At 33.5% G+C, this 16,208-nt stretch overlaps 1 protein-coding gene across 1 annotated transcript in view; it reads right to left on the reverse strand.

The window, feature by feature from the left end:
- LOC124360344 (tubulin-folding cofactor B-like) overlaps positions 1-5,811 on the reverse strand; it is a 29,225-nt gene extending 23,414 nt beyond the window's left edge. The window contains exon 1 of the mRNA XM_046813895.1: positions 5,422-5,811. Coding sequence (XP_046669851.1) covers positions 5,422-5,547 — 126 coding nt within the window. The 5' untranslated portion in view covers positions 5,548-5,811. The remainder of the gene's footprint in view (positions 1-5,421) is intronic.
- Between the last annotated feature and the right edge of the window lie 10,397 nt (positions 5,812-16,208).

Below are 16,208 nucleotides of genomic sequence, written 5' to 3' on the forward strand. Positions count from 1 at the left end.
GTTCTAAATGATAATATCAAAATAATGTGGAGGAATATTGTTCATCTGACCATTTGAAAAAAATTTTGGTTTGTTTCTTTTAATTATTTATTGATGTAAAAGTAAATGAAACAATCAAACAAATAAATGAAAACGTTGTACTTCTACAAAAACACGTTGTTATTGTGATCAGCTGAGATGGCATTAAGGCGGCAGATGGTAGTGTGCGGATGGTGCGAGAGAGTGAAAGACAAAGAAAGAGTGAGAAGGAAAGAGAGGCGCGGAGTGGGAAATATACAGTTCTCAGCAGCTGTACGCTCCACCCTTTATTTATGGTTTTAGCTACCTCACCTCATGAAAATCATCAAGATTATATTTTTTCCATAATCCTTAAAAGATTTCCTTCAAAATAAAAAAAAGTACAATCGCGCTTGAGTATTTCGAGGGAACATATTTTTTTACATCTTTGTGATTTGCCTATTTCCTTATACCACACTTAAATCGTCAGATTATTGAAATCTACACTATTCTGCATGTACTTAACTTACCTTGTATTTATCTGACGCGCACGAGTTTTTCTGAGAATCGATTTTTTTTACTAGTCTGGCGGTCTGCCCTCAACGCAGACCCCTATATTAAAGGTTCATATGTGCTAGGGGTACATTACAGGGTACGACATTTCTCCCCATATAATTTTCTGACACGCTCTAGTAACACGAAAAATCCCCACTTGGGCTCCCCTACTGTAACACTAATCACTCTGTTCAAAAGGCGGCCTACCAAAGTTATAGAGTACAAATAATCAAACTAAATTAACTAATTTTAATATGAACGATTTTATTATTTTGTGTAGAACACATGAGAATATGTGCATTTCCATAGTTAATCAGGTATGTGATGTCATAAAACCCCATAGAGAGTGAGAAACTTATAATATTGATGAATAAAATGTTCAACATCCTATAACTTTTACACAAAACTTAAAGAGACACAGTAGGCTATTGTAGTATTTTAATATACCCCTGAAAAATGTATGCTTTGACAAGAGTAAAAAATATATGTTGTATGTTTGTAATTTTTTATGAACAGTTCAGGTTTAGAAAATGTTTTAGTATATATATATGTTTTTAACTTCCAGTAGCTTACTATACACAAGTTCTTCAAATGTCCAGTTACTCAGACGATGGCACTTTACGCATGTTCTTAATACTTCTGAATACCCAAATGTTTTTCTGGAAGGGTAAAAATTATTTCCAGAAAACATTCCGAGATGGTAATTAACCATATAGGCCTGTTGCATACAAACAATTAACCCTAAAAGCCATTCTTTTCCAGACTACAATCAGAAACACAACAAGACTTTTATCACACAAAATTTATTACAAACGATTATTTTGAAATGTTGAATTTTGAACTTCCACTCTTCCTCTTAAACCAGAAGCAGAACACAAGCAATTGATGTAGATGATTTATGACGGAAGTATTCTTTTTAAGAATATGGCATTTTGGTAGACTTTAATGTTTTTCTTGATCTAGTTAAAAATCAATATCAACTATAGCACCCGAAATATTGTAGACCAGAAGTAGAAGCTTTCTGATCTAGAAGTCATACTTTTCGGTTGTACAAAAGTATATATATTTTCTTTATCGTTATAAAAGAGCAAACTCAGTTATGGCACTTGAAATATCTTTGACCAGAAGTAGATTACAAGAGTCGGTAGTTGGAGCTTTCTGACAGAAAATTGTCTTGAAAACGAACCTATATATGAATTTTCTTTTTCAGGAAAAACAGGGCAAACTAAACTTAACACTGGAAATACATGACTGGAAGTAAATTTAAATGGTGAGAATAGACACTTCTAGATCATTAATTGATAAAAAAGCTTCTCCAGTCCTATGAATGTATATATTATTTTCTTCATTAGAAAAACAAGGCAAGCCCAATTTATGACCCTAGAAATATCTAAGATCACAAGTAGATGCTTGTTCATTAAAGTACTTTTTTAAATCAATATTTGTACACATTTTCCATACCAGGGTAACGAGGAAAATTCAACTTTGCACCATAAGTAAATTAGAACGAAAGTGAATTTAAACAGTTATTAATTATCTTTTTGCTGCCCAAAAGAACAAACAGTTACTATCAAATTAGCTGTTCAACCCTGAGATTAGAGGTGGTAGATAACACACAACTGTTTTGATTATTTGTTGGAGCATTTACCAATCGATGAATATAACACTCGAGCTAATTGGAGGAAAACTGATAACTTTGCTCAGATAAAGAAAGTTTAAGATTTAATTATCGTTACCTGAACAGCTCAGATAAATATGGAATTAAGATTCTTGTAATATGTGACAATGCATAAAAATACATAGTTGAGGCCATCCCTAAGACAGTTCATAATTTGGACACATAACGTTTACTTCGGGCCGAGATTTTGTGAAAAAACTGTGTACAACTTGTCATGAGTCTAATCATAATTATATAAAGGCTGACAATCGGTTTAACTTCATATTATTGGCAACCTCTCTCTTGGAAGATCCATACAAACTTGATAGTAGGCACACTGAAACAAAACAAACCAGAAATCCCACTGAAATGAAATATCTAAAGGGTAGGGACATAGGAACAAAGATGTTTTGTTTTAATGGATAAAAAACGACGGTTTCTTACAAGGCTAAAAATTTTAAAGTACTTTTACTACTATATACTAGCCATGAAAAGCCTGTCATTGATCAAGTCTCCAAATAATCAACCACAAATAATCGATACCTATAATGCCACAAAGGGGGCTGTTATTACTTTACTCCAAATGATGTCCAGTAATAGAATAAAAGGTGGTCTTTTGGGACACTTAATGGCATACTGAACATTATACTTGTAAATTCATTTAGTCTCTGGTTGAGGAGATAACTAACTCAGGAGGGATATTGGTGGAGGGGATAATTGGGATAACCCCAATGTTTTTGTCGTTGCCATTAGCCATTTTGTATCTGAGTTGTTTTGTGTTTGTTTCATAGTAACCTTCTAGAGCAATGGATTCAACTTCTAAAAGTGATACAAAATGTTTTATCAACGGACAATATGTGTAATGAGTGCTGATCTATCAAGTTTTATGAATGTGTTAGAACGTTCTAGAATGTTCTAATATTGTATCATTTTTAGTTCGACCTGGAATTTTATATTACATGTCATTATGGAGATCGTTTATTGTTTTTTTCCTCGCAATAGGAAGCTGCAATAGCAAGGTCACTATTTCCCTATCTACTATTTATAATTACGTTATACAAACATACAAATTTTACATATAAAAAGTTAAAGTCAACATTTACAAGCACTCACATGATCTGAGCTTGAGGGTAAGAACAATCTTGAGGGATGTTTTTCTTTTTTCACCATAAGTGCGGGATGGCGCCTAAGGCACCACCGGACCCTGCAATGATGGCCAGGGATATTTCCGACTGGTACTTAGGTGCCAGATCATCCAAAGTTCTCTGATGTCAGTAAAGTTGGAAGATTGTCTTAAAGGTTATCTTTAACTTAGTGATACGGGTGCAGTATAACAAGCGGCTACCAACACAATTGGATGATCATTATAGAATGATTTGAATCATCAATATTCATGACCATACGAAGGACTGAAAGCAAGATGTTGGACCAAATAACGTGATAGATATTTCAAAGAACAATAAGGCTATACTAGTTTTCAATCTTAGAAATTAATGTATAAATTTTAATATAATTTACGAATTAAAATATAGGTATCAATTTACAATATCGTGACCATGGAAAGGTATGTTCATTTTTTTTCCTGTAAACTACAATTTTTCCTGAAAATAATAGTGAAAAAAAAATTCGTCGGCAACGAAAATCAAAGGAGTTACGATTTTTTTAAATTCTCTGAAAACTCTGTTTTTGACAGTACCTCTGGAAACACTATCCATATTTGACAGTTTGGTATTACTCCACGGCTCTCTCAAATAAATAAGGGATGCCATTTTGAACTATTTTGTTCCTCCGTGTCTATTCTTAACCACCTAGTTCAGTAGTGGTAATGGCACACCTTTGTATTGGATGTTCATTAAGGTAAGTGATAAGTTACTGAAATGATGCAGACTAGTACGTTAATCCTGTCAACGATGCCTGCCCACTGCGCAGTGCTGCGCACTGCTTGCTCTTTTAGAAAAAAAATTAGCCTAACTCGAGCTTGCAAAAGTCGAATCCCAGATCACGTGATGCCCCTGATGCCCGTGCTCCTTAACGCAATAATGCCCGAAAGGCATCAATATAATACAATAATATTCTTTCCCCCCAGTTTATATGCACCTGTGATAATAATACTAGGCTATAAATGCCCAACCCATGAAAAAAAGTCCATTTTCCATGGTCACGGTATTGTAAATAAATACCAAAATATAATATCAAATTAAAACAAAAAACAGTAACATTTACTTACTTTATGTATTTTAAAGGATAAACGTGACTGCTTATAAAACAGCCGAGGTGAAACTGGCCATAGATTCCATCCATAACGATTGTGGTAATGACGTCACTAGTCTATAGAAAGAAAGCTGGCAATTATTAATTATGAATATCTATAGGTCAAATGTCGTACTCGATAGTATCGATATTTAAAATCGATAATCATAATCCGATTGTGTTAGTATCTGCTTATTATACTGTAGCCTTCGATACTATTAGTAAAATATTCATGATAACCTAATCTAAACTTAATTATAAAACGTAATAACAAAAAGTAGTAGGGACAGAGTGGCATACTTCTCACCGATATTGCTTCCTTTTGGAAGTCAGAAAATAAGAACCAATCATCCTAATGACATGTAATTTTCTCAGTAAGTTAAATAAAGTCTGTTCTTTATAGACTAATGTAGTTTTTGTAGATCCCCTAGACAATCTGTTTAAAAATTGGACTAGGAATATGGATAATACAAAAGTAGGCTACCTTTGATCCAAATAAAGGATGTTTTTATTAATTTATACCTTCTGTGACTAAAAGTTCATATCAGACTGCCACTAGTGGCTCCGGTCATCAGTGCAGGGTAGTGCCTAAGGTGTATTTGTTTGTTTTGTCAAGATGTGTTTCATAGCTAGCAGTAATGGCAGGAGGAATTCGTGATTAGACCTAGAATTTGATCTTTTAGTGATAGGTACTACCTCAAGCGATATTTTTCATTTGACTCCAGAGTATGACAGCATTGAACGTGGTTAAAAAATAGGCCTATTGTGAAGTGGTTAAGTAAACAATTACCTGTAAAAGAATACATAGATATGACATGAGTACTTTTTACTCTGTGGCAATAGTATGGTCTAATTCACCTCAAATCTCTTTATGTCTAAATTATTGCCATGTAGGCTAGGCAGCTAAAGCTATCTAACATTGAAATCCCAGTAGGCTACTAATTAACTTGGATAAACATTACCTTGAGGTCTCCAACTGAAAGATCTTTCTTAAATCTCTTCTCCAAAAGACAAGCAGCTCCATCATCTGTAGAAGTGACACCTACGTTGATATAATCACTAGTTTTTACAATGTATTGGCCAGACATAGTCAAAATTTTAGAATTCAAAGTTATAGAATTAAAGCAGATAGATTAGCTGAGTAACTCAATATTTTGCAGCTCACTTATTTAGATGTCATTATCTTAATACATAAACCTACTTTGCAGGAATAAAATTATGATCCAATTGTTCAGAAAGGGCAGACCTCCAACTTTATAATATATTCAGATTCCCTTCTGCAGTTATGATGTCTCCACGATGTTCTGTAATTCTGTTTAAATGTAAACAATTAAAATGTCTAGCAAAATTGTAATAGTGTATAGGTTATACTTGAGTAAGCAATGCAACCGGTAGGTCCGGTAATGACAATCAGTTTTTTTTATTGGTAGATTATGTGTACGATATATATAGCAATAAACTATTAAATACACAACTCATTACAATAAAATGGAATACTTTCAACCAAATCCGGTAAAAAATGTTAAAATCAATGTTTATAATAAAATAATGAAAATTATAATTGTTCGGATTCTCGCGAATTTTCTTGGATGTCTACAAATATTATGTTAAACTCTCACTCTCCAGTCCATTTGATCATTTGTAGAGTGGAAAGATTATTTTCTTAGCTTTAACCACAGACAATGGATACGTTTCTATATATAGAAACGTTCTATAGAAACGTATCCATTGTCTGTGCTTTAACCCTTAACATAAAAAGCATACTGGGCATGTATTTTAGATTTTTTGTCACAAATACTTCAAAACTTCTTTGTGGGCAAACCGGTCTGTCTAGCTTAAAAATCTTAGGGACATCTACAGGACTTCGCCCTTGGCTGATCGAAAACATACTAGCTGGGCTAAATGAAAGGGACACATCATATATAGACTTAGAACACAAGAATTTATGTACATGACCCAACATTTTATTCAACTGCACGCGTATTATCAGGTCAGCAGGGTCAGCTATTTGATAGCTCCCAGACTATTACACTAATTCGTCTGTATCGAGCAATGTCTTCAGCGGGTTACAAGGCAGGTGTTGTTATTCTACGGGTAGCTTTTTCAGTAGTGATGTTGGCGTATTCTGTCAGCGATGTTGCCTTTATTAATAGTGTTACTTACAAACCAAGATTGGTACGTAATCACTCTCAAAGTCTTGCTTAAGGACAACTCCACCTGTCCCCTTTATGTCAATCTACGTGACTATGATTGCCATAGTCAGATTGACCTTATAAGCTATAAGAACGTTAATACTCTTATAACATTACACTTATTATTTATTTACACATAGGACTCATAACTATACACATTACCACAGAAAGTTAAAATAATGCTGATAAAGACTCTTGTACTGCCTCACTTCAACTACTGTGACATAGTCATTAATGACATGACTGTGGAGCTTTCAAATAGACTCCAGCGTGCTCAGAACTTTTGCATTAGGTTTATTTTCAATCTCAGACGTGATGATCACGGAACGCCCTTCTTCAATCAATTATCTATCTTAAAATTACAAGACCTTCGAGACTGTCACTCACTCATTCTGTTGCACGCTCTTTTAAATACCTAGTTTTAAATACCCGTACAAATTGTCCTAGTTATCTTTCAAACAACTTTCGATTTATGTCTGAAATAAGTGAACGAAGTACAAGGAGGGGTACATCCTTATTATCTATCCCAATTCATCGAACAACTACCTTTAGCAAATCGTTTACAGTTTCTGCCTGTCGATTGTGGAATGCTTTCTTTACCTGTGAACATCAGAGCCATCGATAAGCGCGCTCGCTTTGAGGCGGAGGTCAGGGCCTTGATGCTGGGGGCTCAGGGGTTTAGCGGTTGGCGGCTTTGGAGTGCGGTACTTAGGGCAATTGCATGAAAGTTGAATGAATGCGAGTGTGTGTCTTGCGATATTATTGTAAATTTGTATATAATTACATTAATTATTGATGATTGTTTTTATTTTATTCATATATGTAATGTAAATAAATAGACTAAGTTTTAATAAATTTATACATATATATGTTAGTTTAATTTTTATGAGGTTAAGCGGTAGAGAGGACTTTATAGTCCTAACTTCGCCTCTAATAAAGTCATTTTTCATTTCATTTTTTTCATTACACTTTACAAAACACAAAGTACCTTACTATACTATGCGTGAAAATTAGTTGTAAATCAATCACTCGACCATCTATAATCTTGCCGCTCCTAAAGTTTTGCCGCCCGGGGCAAACTACCTCCCCTGACGCCCTCTAGCTGCAGCTCTGCTTCGACATTAGTATTATGAAGTAGAATGAGAGGATATACAGACAAGGCAAGGATATACAGATATCCTTATGTTATTTAATTATTTTTCTATAGTTTTTAACACGAAGGAGGAGAGGCTGATTGAATCCTGACATTTCTTTAACGTAAATAATGCTGTCCTCCAGTTCTTTACGATGTTGGCAAATTCATAGCTATTTCTAAAGAGGTTTATTGTATAATCTAATAAAATATCTGACCATTCTAGTGACAGCAAAGGAAAAGTTGCGTCAAACAGGTTATATAAAGGTTTGATTTAAAACAACAGCCCCACTAATGTTTTCTTCCTTCTCTGGGCAAGACTGCCATTTGCCTTTATTATTAATCCTAAAGGGTTACAGTAAGCGGTTTGGAATTTCTTGGAGCATAGCAGCTTCTGATGGACTATATATATATTTGCATAAGTTTCTCCAAGTTCTCCTTATATATGTTTCTTATATTCAGTTAGAGTGTCTTATGTATTTTAGAGTTGTTATGACACCGTACGAAACATATATCTGGAAATCAAATAGGCTCCTCGATTCTCCCTCTTCTACCAATCCATCTTCCTACATACTTTTCTAGAAGAAATCACAGACTTAACTTTTTAAAATAGCTCGTATTTTAAAAAACTAATAACTCGTGTAGTTTTGTACAATATCTTGGAAGTTGGGGGAAACTAATTCCTACAATAGCTGTAAATAGGCTACACTAGTCAAGTCTCCTGCAATAAAAGCCCCAATTATATATTTTTTATAATTCTCGCCCAAACAATTATTTTTGAGATACCTTGCTTTATAATTACGGGAAATATAGACATGGCAGTATCAAACGTTTTGCCAGTTTACAAAGAAATTCTAGAGGAACTCAAAATGAGTTTTTGCTCAGGGAAAAAAATACATTCACCACTTCAAGCTTTGTAACTTACTTTAAGAAAAATTACGCTAATTTTAAGTTTACATTTACTCACAAAACTGAAGTAAACAATGTGGAACATCCTTAAATATTTCGTGGACTGACTCCATATACTTATACTCTAAGATACACTTTGATGGTAATGTCTTCGGCCTAATTACAAAAAAGCGAAGTGAAAAAATGTTTTGAAGTTATTGTATGTTGCTTAGTTAAAACATTTTCATTCGTAAGAAGACTTGTTATTACAAGTTTTGGGGGAAGTGAAACTTGATATAAAAAAAAACCTTAAAAAGGTTGAGATTTGCTCAAAGATTTTTATATTTAATTGTTTGGAATAGTACGACAAATTATTTCAATACTTTTCTTTTTTATATCATACATTTCAGTCTACTACTATCAATACAAGGTTTAAGACTACTAGTGTTTAATGAAATAATAATCACAAGTGTACTGATTAATCTAAAAAATATGTTTGTGTCAATACTACATGACGTTTTATATGGCTTGTATATACATGTGTGTGTGTGTGTGTGTGTGTGTGTGTGTGTGTGTGTGTGTGTGTGTGTGTGTGTTTGAGATCGCAACAATAAATTGAAATATATTTGACAAGTTGCATTTTTTTTAACAGTCTTTAAGCGGGTAAAAGCGAAACACATTTTATTTCCTGCAAGAATCCTGATATACATCATATACAAGGTAAAATTACCTTCAACAATTTTAATACCTACACTTACTCTCAAAATTACATATATATTTAATCAGTATAAAATAACTCTTAGTCAATTCATTGTTTGACCAGGGAAAGCACCAGGAAAGAATAAGGCACCAAACAAACTTCATCTATGATAGCAGTATACATTCCTCCAATTGTTGCAAACCGGCCGGCTATACAACATACCGTGAACAACTGAACTTATGTCCACAGCGCCGTATCGTTGTGACGTTTGTGTTGTTTTCGTGATTATTTTATTATTGAGTCGTGTTACAAATTGTCAATTCTCCTTATAATAATACACCATAATGCGTTAATATCTGATAACGTCACTGTGTCGAGGAAACACGCCATAATAATGTCTCAACAAAAAGAACTCTCAGAACTTAAATTACAATTTGTCGAATGCGAATCGTTGCACTTCAGAATAACAATTTCGCGTCACCTTTCCTTATGAAGGTATCTAATTGTATTTCATTAAATTTCCTGTACACTTCTAATATGAAGAAGTAATTATGTTTTCATAACATTGAACATTTGAATAGTTGATATTATTTTCCTGCTAGATAGATTCTATTTCCTACAACAATTAAATCATTCAATAACATAAATTATTGTCAACAATGTTACATCAACAGAACAACATATATGTTACTTAGACTATTATGTTATAAAGTATCCATTATTTTAAAATTTGTTGCAAGTATTATGTTTTATATCGTTTAAAATAACGAAATAAAACGAAAATCTTTATAAAAATAAATCTCTTCAGAAAAAATATTTCTTATTTTTAAGTTTTACAACAATTAATAAAATGGTTTAGTGGCACCCTAAACTATTTGTGGCAATTCCAAGCATTTATCTTTTCTTTTAATTTAAAAATTCAATCCCGTATGTATACTGTATGTAAAATGTAATGATAAGATTTTAGTATGTTGTTAGCTCCGTATTTATAAATGAAAAGGAAGTTATCTTAGAATACAGCAATCTAATGTACCAAACATATACTTAATTATACTTAAAATATCAGATATTCCTTCTAAATAAGAAGACCTTCATTAATTTTTTAAATATTTTAAATATGGTAAATATGGTAACTTTTAACATTACATGTATGAAATACCACCTTACGCTTGGGGTAAATAATTGGTTAAATATTGACAAATATAAAATCATGTATAACAAAACACTTAGGAGGAAATATGAATCAATATTATCTGTATGGTTACATTATTTTTAGGACTACACTAAATAATTTTATTAATGTTCCTGTTAAAGTTTTGCCTTAATTTACTTTGCTTATTTTAAAAGTTACTTTAAATTCAATACGTTTTTTATTGTTGTAAGAGACAAAGAAGAAAATATCGCTATTAGAAATTCAACTTTTTTATTTTGCACCGTTAAGTATGTTGTTTAATTACACGTGCAAAGCTGGTTATTCATCCGAAATTATTGAATGTGCCACAAAAAGATACGTCGTTTTTACTCGTTTAGTAATCTTAAACCCAATTAAAAAAAATTAAAACCCCATAACATAAAGTATTTAGCAATGTGTTCTAAATGACATCTTCTAATTAAATACCAATTATATCTCCTATTTTGTTGAAGGAATACAGTCCATTTGAACGTAGAAAATCTGAACGTAATACAACCTGTGGTTTCAAGAGAAGCAGAGTCCACCCAGGCTGTAAAGTCGATAACATTAAGTCTACGAATGCTAAAAAGTTTTCTTGTCCACCACCTTTCCCGTAGGTACTAAGTGTAAAGAATTTTACTCAACCGCTCTGATGATAAGAATTTCGGACTCAATGGATTTCCCTATCAATACATTTATAACGGGAAAGTATTGTAGGCCTAATCATCTACAATGATGATGATATGCATAAGCATTGACGCCTGCTAAACGCCAAACTAGTGAATCTGGAAAAATGAGACTACAATATGGGAGCCCCACCATGCATGAACAACCCATTTAATCTATTTACGGGAGAAAATTTCTACTAAGCTTAGGAGAGTATGTAGACTGTATGAAGTTTTCTTATACAGGATCTACAAGACACGCTGGGAGAAGGTATTATAAAACCCCGTATGAAGAATGTATGATAAAGTTTTTGTATTTTTGATTTATTTTTCAAAAGTAACATCATTTTTGTCTACTTCTCCTGATAAGTACCAATTTCACAGAAACAATAACGGCCACTGCTAATCTAGATAGTAATCTCAGAGATCACTGATAAAATTATTGTAATTGCATGAAAAAACGTAAAATATGAATAAATATGTATATAAGGTGCTAGTACTGCCAATAATGTCGTGGATCTGACTTCGATGATGACGCGGCAGGAGTAGGTGTGGCTCTCCCGATAGGTGGAGCAGGATACAAGCCAGGAAGTACATCAAAGCGCTGTCTAACCAGATCGTAAATCAAACTAAAATCTTTATTGTTGCACAGTTTATCCTTTTCGTGATGGATGTGATACAATTGTTAGTTTTGATGCTATATTGAAAGTAGTTTTCCATATAACTTAAAATGACGCACAAATGTAAATTTATGATAATTACTTTTTCTCTAAAAAGTTTCATCGATTTTTTTCAAACGAACTGGATAAGATCATTAGGCTAGAGTGCTTTCATTCTGTAAATAATATGTTTGGAACCATAAATCCAATTTTCATAAATACATGATCAGATAAGGTAATATTACTAGTTCTTCTTCATGAATAATAAGGATAAAGTTAGTCATTTAATATTATTAAATCTGCCCTTAAACAACAATATTTAATTAATTAATATAGATGCGTTAATTTTAATTAATGCAAACAAATTATTACAATTTTGATAAAACAGTTTACTTCGTCTTTACTAACATTCAAAATCCTATACTAATTTGTTAATGCCTAAGAAAGCAACAACAGTGTAGTAGTGGAAAAAGAAATGTTAAGAAGACACAGACGTGCAAATATAGAAAATATACAGAGTGGTGTCAACATGATAAAACTATTCTGTGACAATTTTGTATTGTTTGATGTAAATTACTAGAAACGAGAGAACAACAACGTGGTAGTCAGAAACTGTGAACAGTACCTTTGACCTAACTCTGGTTAGATGAATACATGTACATCAAAAGAGCTTTGTTCTATAGCAGTAGCTAGTTCTGTAGCAGAGTTTAGGAAATACATTGAATTAAACTCTATCACCACACTGTTTTATTGAAGCAATAATGGTTTGAGTAGACTTAATTGAATGGAAGCATAGTTTCTGCGCTCATGAAAGTGTTCGGTATTGGAACAAAACTGTAAACAATCAAGTTCTAAGTAAAAATGTCTAATGACGGTAAATTATATTATTTGAGAATACGTTTAAATTGCAAGTAAATTTGATAGCGAAAAGAAACCATTAATTTGTTAGTTTCATAAAATATATTATTAAGTTCACATTTCCAGCTGTTTCAGCCTGAATGTCGGGTTTTAGGTCGTTGTAAGACCTATTCAATCAGTCGTCTTGGATATTTCCATAATATATGTTTTGGAAAAACACTATTGTGAAGTTTTATTACCGTGTTACATAGTTCACGAGAAGTGTCACAGTTTCATTTTGTTTATTTCAGGAAACAATTAATAATTAAGAAGAACCCTTTAACTGCTGAGCAATACCACGAGCCGGGCACCTACAGCGCTACTCACGTGTTTACACGTTTCGATGCGTCGTGCCCTCACTGCTACTCTCGTGTTAAAACGTTTCTGAAAGACGGCTGGTTGTTGTTTATTTCTGCCTGCCTACGGCACATTGACTGCACTCTGGCAGCTATTTTCAGTACTACAATGACTGTAGCTCCCCTTGACAAGTGTCTCTGCGTGGTTTATATTTTTGGTACTACGTCGGTAGCACGTGTTCACATCAACAAAATATTAGTTTGTGTCTAACCACAATTTATAAACGTAGTGCGTGTTGGTTTGTGTAACACTGTTTATTTAAGTGCGAGATAATTATGGGTGATAGTCACAATAACGAAAGTGAAATAAGACAATTCCTTGAAGAACCGAGTTCACAATTAGACAATGGAAACGCCTGGTTGTCGGAAGAAGAAGGTTGGTTTGAGGAACCGGCAGACGACTCAGACGCCGATCCTACTTATGTAGCGGAGGAAGGTAATATTTCTGATGAAGAAGAAAGCTTTTCTGGAAATAGTGAATTTGATTTTTTAGGGCCTAGCACGTCAAATCAGGCAATATTAGGGACTAAAAAAAAGGAAAGTAAAAACTAAAAAACCTAAAACTTTTAAACCAAAATAGATAAAGGGAAGTGTAAAAAGAACAGATACAGCCCCTACAAAGTATTCTCATGAATGGAAGAATTCTCCTGAATTTACCCCGGAAATCTTTTTGTTTGGTGACACTTCTGTTGGCATTGTAGATTCCAACTCCTACCCAGAATCATGTATTGAGTTAGATTTTTTTCAAACACTTTTTCCGGAAAACATTTTAGAATTTATTGTAACTGAAACAAACAAACAGTTTCTTTATGTTGTGAATAACGCTCCTCCTTCAGACAAATCTAGGCTAAAACAATGGTTGCCACTAACAACAAATGAGCTGAGAGTGTTTATTGCAACAACAATGTTAATGGTTCATGGGAAAAAAATAACCTTGATGACTACTGGTCTAACGACCCTCTTCTAAAAGACACTTCAGTTGCCAGTTGCATGTTGAGGGATCGATACAAAAATATACTGCGCCTCTTACACTTCTCAGACAACACCATACCTGCTGCCTATGGTAAACTTACTAAAATAAAGAACCTTGTAGACATGTTTAGAGAAAGCTTTTCCAAAACTTTTGTACCTTCAAGAAATTTGTGTATTGGTGAAAGCCTACTTCTTTTCAAGGGGCAACTAGGGTTTAAACAATTTATACCCTCTAAAAGAAGTAGGTTTGGTATAAATATATACGTACTATGTGATTGTAAAACTGGCTATATCATTGACATGATCATTTACACTGGTAAAGACAGTGAAATAGACAAAACGGAAGATTTAGGTACTTCTGGGGGCATTGTTTATACCTTGCTGAAACCTTACCTTAACAAAGGACATTGCATTTATTTGGATAATTTTTATTCTAGCCCTGATTTATTCAAGTTTCTACACCTAAATCAAACTAACGCTTGTGGTACAGCAAGATTACACAGAAAAGGCATGCCGGAGTTTCAGAATGAGTTACATGTTGGTGAGAGAGAAGTGTTGAACAACGAGACAACAATGGCCCTCAGGTGGGTGGATAAAAGTCGTTATGCTAACAACACAACATAATTACCAAATGATTGACACAGGAAAAATTGACAAAAGAACAAACACGCCTGTAATCAAACCAAAATGTATTGAAGAGTACAATGTAAACATGGGGGCAGTCGATCGCTCAGATATGATGATTGTAAACATAGAGTGTATCAGACGTACCACGAGATGGTATAAGAAATTATTTTTTCATATATTAGACATCACCATCCTCAATGCACATGCTTTATACTTATGTAAAACTGGTAAAAAACGGACTCTGTCCCAGTTTCATCTAGGGTTAGTCCGCCAGCTTCTGGAGAAGTACCTCGAACCCCGTCAAATTAAGAAAGGTGGCCGTCCATCTGGTGATACACCTATGAGATTGACAATGAGGCATTTCCCAACATACATACCTGCAACCGAAAAGAAGGCGGGACCATGCAGGCCCTGCATAGTTTGCAAGTTTACTCAGAGGCGGGAAAAGAAACGACGGGAAACAAGATACGCGAGGAGTGCGGAGTTGCGTTGTGAGCGGCACTTGCTTTGGCGAGTACCACAAACTCAAAAACTATTAAAAAAATAAAGAAAAATAGTGACTGTACATAGTGTAAATAAACAATAATCTAGTATACAAATGAACAATACAACTTTATTCCACTTAAACAGTATCAGGATATGCATTTGGTAAGTATTTTTTACAGTTTGTTATTGCTTACTGTACCGGTATTTTATCAGCAACTAATGTACATGTACACTTGTTATTGTTCATAAAATACGGAATCTTACAACAATATAATATAACCTGTAATTTTGATCTTTAGAGCCTAAGCAGTTGCTAAACGGCGTGCCGGCACAACGTCGACTATCCAACCTTGAATGCTGTGCCGCGACTCTCCCACTCTTCCGCGGTAATGGCTCTGAGCTACTGCACGTGTTAACACGTCTACAGCAGTTAAGGGGTTAAGTAGAAATCTATATTTCAAAAGATAATTTTGTTGGATAAAATATCTTTGACCAAGTTATGTAATTAGTTATAAAGGATTTTGACATCCACAAATAAAATCATGTTTGGAACATGGATTTTTTGAGCAAATGGTCCAATCTGTTAATGTGGTTATAACAGAACTAAATATATTTAGTCTGTTTATCTTGTGTCTATATAATCATAACCTAGAATAATCGGACAGATATTTACTTCCTATATTCACGCACCTCGAAACTCGCATAGTGCCTGTTAAGTAGTGTAAGCAATGCAAAGCTGTAATACTATCTGAATGGGATGACAATATTAAATACCTATGATAAATAATATTACAACATATCAAAATTGAATATCTTAATAAAATTGGGTTCTATCACATAATTTTTTAAGAATATCAACTGGTGTGAGGAATAATACTAAAATGTACATACCTACCGAGTAGAGGTTTTAGAAAAATAATTTAATTTATTTAGTCAACATACTAATTGCTTATTGTAAAAGTAAAGCTATTCTATGATAAATTTTACTTTATTTTTAACTCTTT

This window comes from Homalodisca vitripennis, chromosome 4 (genome assembly GCF_021130785.1).
Source record: "Homalodisca vitripennis isolate AUS2020 chromosome 4, UT_GWSS_2.1, whole genome shotgun sequence".
NCBI classification, from domain to species: Eukaryota; Metazoa; Arthropoda; class Insecta; order Hemiptera; family Cicadellidae; genus Homalodisca; species Homalodisca vitripennis.